The sequence below is a fragment of the Taudactylus pleione genome, unplaced genomic scaffold (genome assembly GCF_031769625.1).
Source record: "Taudactylus pleione unplaced genomic scaffold, aTauple2 ptg000471l, whole genome shotgun sequence".
NCBI lineage: Eukaryota > Metazoa > Chordata > Amphibia > Anura > Myobatrachidae > Taudactylus > Taudactylus pleione.
In genome coordinates this window covers 3,627,324-3,635,281 of record NW_028284873.1, presented here as the reverse complement: position 1 = coordinate 3,635,281, position 7,958 = coordinate 3,627,324, and the positions used below count along the sequence as shown (strand labels likewise).

Here is a 7,958-nt window from a genome sequence, read left to right as displayed (position 1 = left end):
ATGTTTCTGATGTATTAAGTGGAAGAATTGGTTACATTGCCATGAAGATTGAACAAAGCAAAAGCATGGGAGGTAATGTCACCCAACTACCGATGTAGGCTGACAGCAGATGCAGAAATACATTGGTTACATTATTCAAACCACAGATGATTGCATGTGGGAATTGTTCGCAGTTGTGTAGAAATGCACATGCACTTAAGGTTCTGGGCAGGACATGAAGTGTGGCCTTGTGAGCATTATCGCATACAGGCAGTGTGGGCAGCAATTCATTAGCATGCGTTCTGTCGCGGCCATTCACGGATGTGGCTGCGTTTATTTGTTATTGCGTACAACTCTGAATCAGGCCCATCCTGCGTCATGACGGCCTACCATAAAATGCAGATGGCCATGAAATAGTGTAGTGTGGGCAGCGGCCAATGCTAAATTAATATCTCCCCCCTCCATTAACCCATAAGGTAGGGGGGTTTGGCTCATAGGTAATACACTCCACCAGGAATTCCACCAGTATCTCAGTGACACAGAGTATATCAATAGCGAACTTATTCTGTAAGACTCACAAGCTGCAACAGAGTAAAGTTCAGGAACCGGTGCTAAGTGGGCAACAGGATTCCATCGCATTAACACTGAGGTATGCAAATCACAGTCTTTCTATTCCAAGTAAGCATTATGACAATAGAGAACTAAATGTGTTTTTAAAGCAGTCATTACACTTATTCACTGCTTGCCTTCATATACAGTCTGTGTAGAATAGGTCTTTCTGATCATCATTTCACCATAGAATGCCTAACTATCAGAATCTGGCTATAGCCTGGAACCTGCACCTGAGAAAAAGACCTAGGGGTCTATTTACTAAGCAGTGTTAGGAGACAGAGTGAAAAGTGATAAGGTGTCAGCCAATCAGCTCCTAATTGCCATCTCACAGGCTGTGTTTGAAAAATGACAGTTGGGAGCCGATTGGCTGGTACCTTATCACTTTGCACTCTGTCTCCTAACACTGCTTAGTAAATAGACCCCTAGAAATCTTGTGTCAACCCCCATAGCTTGTATTACTTATATATCATAAGCAGCCAGTACAGAAAGTTTTAATAACCATTTGTACCATATACTTGTTGCCACCAGCACCATAATGTAATACTTTATTAACATCTAGTATTCAAGTGCAATGAAAAGGCCTGCTCTAGCTAACATGATATACTCATAATAAATCGCTTTGCATCTACTTGTTCTCAGCTGACTAAACAACTGAAAGCGAGACCATCCCATGCAAGTAAAATTAGTGGCATTTTATATTGGACCAGAATCTAAAAAGAGCTTCATGAAGATTATGACAATCTGTTTAGCATTATTATTACTTCAGTAATGTTAAAAACGACAGTACTGTAGCGAGTACTGCTAAGGATATTAGTTAGTGTAGTGTAGTGTAGTGAAACAACAAACTATTACCTATTTCAGCAACAGGATTACATGTAGGATCAGTCTGTTCCGGTCGGTAATGCAGTTTGCACAATAAAATTGAAATCCCAGTTTTTCTAAAGAATTTATCTTCCTCAAAAGTATGTACCGCCTACGTAATGACCTGGAATATGGGAGTTTTGTGACCTGAAAAGCTACTGACATCTGTAGAATATGAGGATCTAGTATAAATGTGTGGCTTTCCATTTCTTCAAAGTTCTTTTAATAAGCAATATACTACTATGGGAATACCTATGTTACTTATCCATTAAGCTGCCATTCATTTTCAAAAAGTAATTTTCTTCATAAAGTTAATGTGAAGGAAATACTATGCTCATATTTGTTATACACAAAAGAAAATGTCCAGCTTAATGGGATTTCCAGCATTATCTTTCCTATTCATAAGACTCTATTAACACTTTACATTGTAACTGCAGCATTGGCAGACATATATGGCAAATGGAGGGGACAAGAGGGTATTTACTAAGCCTTGGATGGAGATCAAGTGAACGGTGATAAGGTACCAGCCAATCAGCTCCTAACTGCCATGTCACAGGCTGTGTTTGAAAAATGATTGGCTGGCACCTTATCTCCGTTCACTTTATCTCCTAACACAGCTTAGTAAATAGACCCCAAGATCTATTGTATTTGTCCAAAACACAACACAACTTTTCTGTTGACATTAATGCAGATTTCCTAGTGTGCTATGTTGTATGTGTCCTTTGTGTTGCCAAAACATTGACACAGAGAGGAATATTCTTTAGAACTGTCCAATTAAGCCAAACGTTGCAAAAATCCAATTCACATATACCGGGAGGAGATGACACAGGGTGCAGAACACCGTCACATATACCACTCACATAGATGTTTCACTATTGACCTGCTTCTGCATGTCATTTTCAGTACAGATGAGCTGATAGGGCTTTTCATCCTCTTCTAGAACAGAGTTTCCCAGCTCTGCATCTCGTTTCTGAAGCTCGTGTCTAGAAAGGTGCTCAACTATGCCAGCTCCTAAAGAGTCCCCAAGAACATTAGTGGTTGTGCGGAGACGGTCTCTGGAATACACAGAAAAATTAATGATACAAAACTACAAGGGTAAAAGTCATATTATAGCAGTGGCACAACAATAGCTATTTCTAACATCACTTTTTTTAAGACAAATATCAATGTTTCATTCCAAGATAGGAATTGTCTATATTCTACTACATTATTTATTATAATTGTGTCAGTTTTCTTCCTCACTGCATTAATAATTGAACACTCGTGCTCTATAAAGTGGTCTAATGAATTGTTTTATCCCTGCTAACAGTTTCTGGTATCAAGTCAGGTAACTGTCCCATATTTTGCTACCCCACTGCTTTGAGACTTACAGGAACCAATCCACAGCGATAATGAGCGTTATATCCTCTGTTGGAAGCCCCACCGATGTCAACACTATAACCATGGTAACCAGGCCGGCCTGAGGGATGCCCGCTGCTCCAATACTGGCAGCAGTTGCTGTGATACTGTGTGGAGAATAAAGATGATATTTCATACATCTATACTTATAATAAAGTTGTGATAGTTGTGTCTGTACATAGATTTTTTTTTTTCTGCAGAAATGTACTCCTTGGGACTCTGTATGAACTATGGAGACAAAAAAAAGATTTCTTTGAAATCTTTGTTTGTTTGACTGATCATTCCAACATCACATAAAAACTACTGGATGAATTAGGGTTACATTTTTTATTGTATACCTTAGTCACCTAGAAAGAACTGAGGTATGTATTATCTCAATGTGAAATCAGGGAGAGGAGCAATAAAGGAAAAGTCAGGTTCGTGCAGTGTGCAGGCTCCTCAAGCCAAAAATGACTAGATGTGTATAAATATAATTTTTGGGACAGATATACTTTTGGTGACTGTTTATGAACTATGACTTATATATATATATATATATAAGAAGTGTGATCTAATTTTATTATGTGAAGATTTCCATGTGTGAACATCTCCTGGCATTGGAGTACTGCACCATCTCTATGGCTTGTGCATTCTGTAAAATTCCTGCATTTTACCTGTATTGGTTATAACTTTCAGAGTTTCAGACCATGTTTAAAGCATGGAAACAAAATTGCCATGACATAGAATGTATATCTAATGCCCCGTATAAGAAGATTGCTACCACATAGAATAGATCTATGAAGATAAGAGCATTAAGACAGAAATTGGGGGCAGCATGGTTGGTGTAATGGTTAGCATTACTGTCTCACAGGACTGAGGTCTTGGGTTTGATTCCCAACACGGCTCTAACTGTCTAGAGTTTGTGTACTCTCTCAATGCTTGCATGGGTTTTGCTCAGGTACTCCAGTTTCCTCCCACAACCACAATCCAAACATATACAGGTACATATTGGCTCCAGACAAAAATTTGCCCTACTGTGTACATATAGTAGAGAATATAGATTGTAAGCACCAAAGTGGCAGGGACTGAATGGTGAATGGCCAAATATTCTCTCTAAAGCGCTGTGGAATATGTGTGCGGTATATAAATAACTGCTAAAATAAATAAATGGAATCTGGGGCAGTACTATGGAAAAGAAGCTAGTGTTGATGCCTCACAGTGCTAGGATCAGTGGCGTAAATTCATCCAAGACGCCGGAGGCAAGTTATAATTTGGTGCCCCCCACCCATCACAGCCTCTGACACTGTAATGTAGCAATTCACATGCAGACAGGCTATAGATGGACGAAGGTAGCAGCTGGTGGTCGGACATGGAGCTCTGCACTAGTGTATGGTGGCTCTCAGGTGCCGGGAAGGGGTGCCATGTATTGGACGGCTGTGACAGTACACCGGGTACATAGTTACAGCCCTAAGTGGGGTGAATATGTTGTGGACAATGGAGGAGGTGCCCCTTCAGAGCTGGAGCCGTTGGCAGGCACCTCCATTGTCTCCCATAGTTCTGCCCTTGGCTAGGATCATGGGTTCCATTCTGACAAGTACCCCATCTGTGTGGAGTTTGTATGTTCATTCAGTTTGTATTTTTGGACAGGCAACCATGAATAACATATCTATTGAATTGGATTAACACAATAGCCATTACTTTAATTCATAGGTGCCTACTCTCCTGGATTTTCTGTGAGAATAATTTATTTTGGTGAGTTCTCCTGGCTCTCAAGATGTTGGGTAACACTCCTGCATCCCCACTTCTCCCATGAAGTGGGTGTGGCAGGGGGCATGATGGTGCAATTTGTTAAGAATTATGTTGTTGCAATCCTGTCCACTGCAACATAATGCAGCTAATTGTGACATTACATCAAGACGGGTAGGGCCATGATTCGTAGCCTGACCTCCCCAGAACGCCCCAGAGGTCAGATAGGAAAAGTAGGAATTACGCTTTACCTATATTTCTTGCACTAGCTTTTACAATTTAAACTGTATAAGAAAATAAGAACTTCTGCTGCGGTTTTATTTACTTATATTGATGCAATATGCAGAAATTGTTATGCATAAAAGCTACCCGAGCAGTGTATCCTGTGCCAAGTGACTACACACTATTATCCTGCCTAACAGTGTAATCAAAGAGAATAAACTGCCAGACTAGCGCATACTTGCAGTTTTGACATGTGAAGCATATAATGAAAGACAAGGCACAGAAGGAAATGAATGGGGGACCATTCCTAAAACACTGACCGGGTACAAAATGGTACTGGGTCACCAACTTACCTGATAGTGATGATCTGACCAAAGTTCAATTCATAATTGTTTACTTGTGCAATAAAAATGGCAGCCAGTGCCTCATACAATGCTGTTCCATCCATATTTATGGTGGCTCCCACAGGCAGCACAAAACGAGTGATACGCTTGTCCACACCATTGTTTTCTTCTAAACACTTGAAAGTGATAGGAAGGGTAGCAGAACTGAAAAAGTAAAAATACATAGAATTATATATTACTCTATTTTAAAGTCAGCTAGACATGCAGGGCTCTATGTACCTGAATACAGGCTTATAGAGGAATTTACTAAAAAGCACATTGACAAAACAATTTTTGTTGCATTCCAAATGGAACACAGCACCACATTTTCTTGCAGTAACACCAAAGCCACGGATTTGACTGACGTCTGTGTAACCAGCATAGATGGCACACCATATAGATAGTGCATTCTGTTTGGAACGGAACAAGAAAAAACTCATGTGGTGAAGCCCAAAGGCAGTATTGTTCAAGCGACAGCAGTAAAATTGTTTATTTCAGTTTCCCTTATTTTTCCCTTTTTTTTTGTTATTATCTTGTGCTATTTGGTCTGATCAGTATGCCCACTTGTCCAAGTAATTGGTCAGTGCAACATGACCACACACACACACACAATATAATAAAATCACACATTTAGGGTGCATTCATTCAATGTGCATAGGCCAGCAGAGTAGGTCAGTTTGGCAAACTGCTTCCTTCAAACTGCCAGAGAAATTAATAGGACAATAACTATTCTCACAAATAACAACTCGGCTCAAATAATGTCTCCGTGTAGGAATCAAGAACTCATTAAGAGAACAGAGGTCATGTGGTTCTCTACCTTGATGATGTTCCCAAAGCAGTGACAAGGGCCTGAAGGAGCCCACCAATAAATGGCCAGGGGTTTCGCCGGGTAACAATGAAAAATAACAATGGGAGTACCACCAAAGCATGTATTAGAAGTCCTATTATGACAGTGATGGTGTACATGCCCAGCTGTCCCCCCATAACCAGTATGTCATCCATCTCTAGTATTTTTCCTGAGATCAGAAACAGGATTCCAATTGGAGCATACCTATGAGCCAATAGAAACAGAAACAGGTATTAGTTGAAAACCTGAGACATAGGTTACTAAAGCCACAAAATACTGTGTAGTACAAGTAATTTATAAGACATGCACCTAGGGTTGGTGTAGTCTGAGCTACCATTTTCTCTACAAGACACCTGTAAGAAAAAAATTAATTGCAGAAATGAGAAAAAAATAATGATAGATTGACCCTTCATGGACCAATCACATTTCACATATTGGGGATGTTTTAGTTTCACTGGGAAGAATGGTTACTTTTTATCTACTCAAAGTGAATTATATATGTACTATGTATATACAGTATATTCAAGACAGCCTGGGTTATTTTATCCTATTCATAGATTTCATTGGTTTATATGGAAAATAAGCAGCAACAGAAGAAGACTATAATAATATACTTTGTGTTTGTCATGTGTGGATTCCAAGTTTTGGACTTCTGTCTGGGACACATTGGAGAGATACTTGAAGAGAACTGGTTGTTTGACCATCCTGGTCAGACCAGATAAGGGAGTACCTGTTTTCTTGCTTGAGAGCAAAGTGTAAAATGATTAGGAAGGTTTTCAATGCCACCGATTTTCTAAAATGTTGATTGTAGGATTTAAAACGGCAATAACACTAAATGCAAAAACATTGCATTAAATATTTTTGCCAATTTTAATCCCTTGGGCAAAACCACACAAAACCAGCTTTGAAAACCTGTCACTTATTAAATATAGTAGATATAGAGCTTAGTATTAATGAAACACTCCATGGGCTGAATCCAATTAGGGGCAAGTTGGGCCCTGCGTGTCGTTCTCATGGAAAACGTGCAACATGAATTGCATTTGCAATCAGTGGCATTGCTATGTGGGCCAAAATGTCAGCTCCTCCTCGGTGACAGGAGCCAGGAGCTGCAGTGTGACATTCTTCTGCAGCACTCAGCCTCTGTCACAGAGGAGGAGCACAAAGCGCAATCACTAGCCTCCGGGAGCAGCCCAGCATCACTGGGGATGCTGGGCACGCCCCCAGAGGGTTTTCCCATGAAGCCATGCCCCCTTTTTTGGGCGCACGTGCCGCCGTTGCATAAGGGGTATATGGCGTGCGCACCGGTTGTCACCAGACCCTGTGATGCCTCTATTTGCACACCAGTTCAAACCCGCATAAATTTATCAGTGGAAATTTGCATTTCTTTGTGCACAGCCCCCTGAGAAGCAGAAAAGTTGGGACACAGTGCAGAACTTCTGGTACACCCCTCCCAATGAATAATCATGCACTTGAAGGGGTTTAAATAGCATATTACATGTCAGTTTTCAGGTAGAACTCTTAAAAGCTAATAAAGGGTTAAATTATGTAGGAAAGGTATGTAGAGGTATAAGTGATGTGGGACAGGTATGTGGATACGTAAGGGATGTGGGACAGGGATGTGGAGGTGTAAATGATGTGGGACAGGTATGTGAAGGTGTAAATGATGTGGGACAGGGATGTGGAGTTGTAATTGATGTGGGACAGGGATGTGGAGGTGTAAATGATGTGGGACAGGTATGGGGAGGTATAAATGATGTGGGACAGGGATGTGGAGGTATAAATGATGTGGGACAGGTATGGGGAGGTATAAATGATGTGGGACAGGGATGTAGAGGTATAAATGATGTGGGACAGGGATGTGGAGGTGTAAGTGATGTGGGAAAGGTATGTGGAGGTGTAAGTGATGTGGAACAGGTATGTGGAGGTGTAAA

General features: G+C 40.6%; 1 protein-coding gene across 3 annotated transcripts in view; it reads right to left on the bottom strand.

The window, feature by feature from the left end:
• Nucleotides 1-1,009: 1,009 nt before the first annotated feature.
• Nucleotides 1,010-7,958, bottom strand: part of LOC148504024 (excitatory amino acid transporter 1-like) — an 89,785-nt gene continuing 82,836 nt past the window's right edge. For all 3 annotated transcript variants that reach the window (XM_088448890.1, XM_088448891.1, XM_088448889.1), the window contains 4 exons: nucleotides 5,998-6,231; nucleotides 5,151-5,345; nucleotides 2,823-2,957; nucleotides 1,010-2,507 (listed from right to left, as the gene is read on the bottom strand). In XM_088448890.1, the coding sequence (XP_088305016.1) occupies nucleotides 2,309-2,507; nucleotides 2,823-2,957; nucleotides 5,151-5,345; nucleotides 5,998-6,231 (763 nt within the window). In that variant the 3' untranslated portion in view covers nucleotides 1,010-2,308. The remainder of the gene's footprint in view (nucleotides 2,508-2,822; nucleotides 2,958-5,150; nucleotides 5,346-5,997; nucleotides 6,232-7,958) is intronic.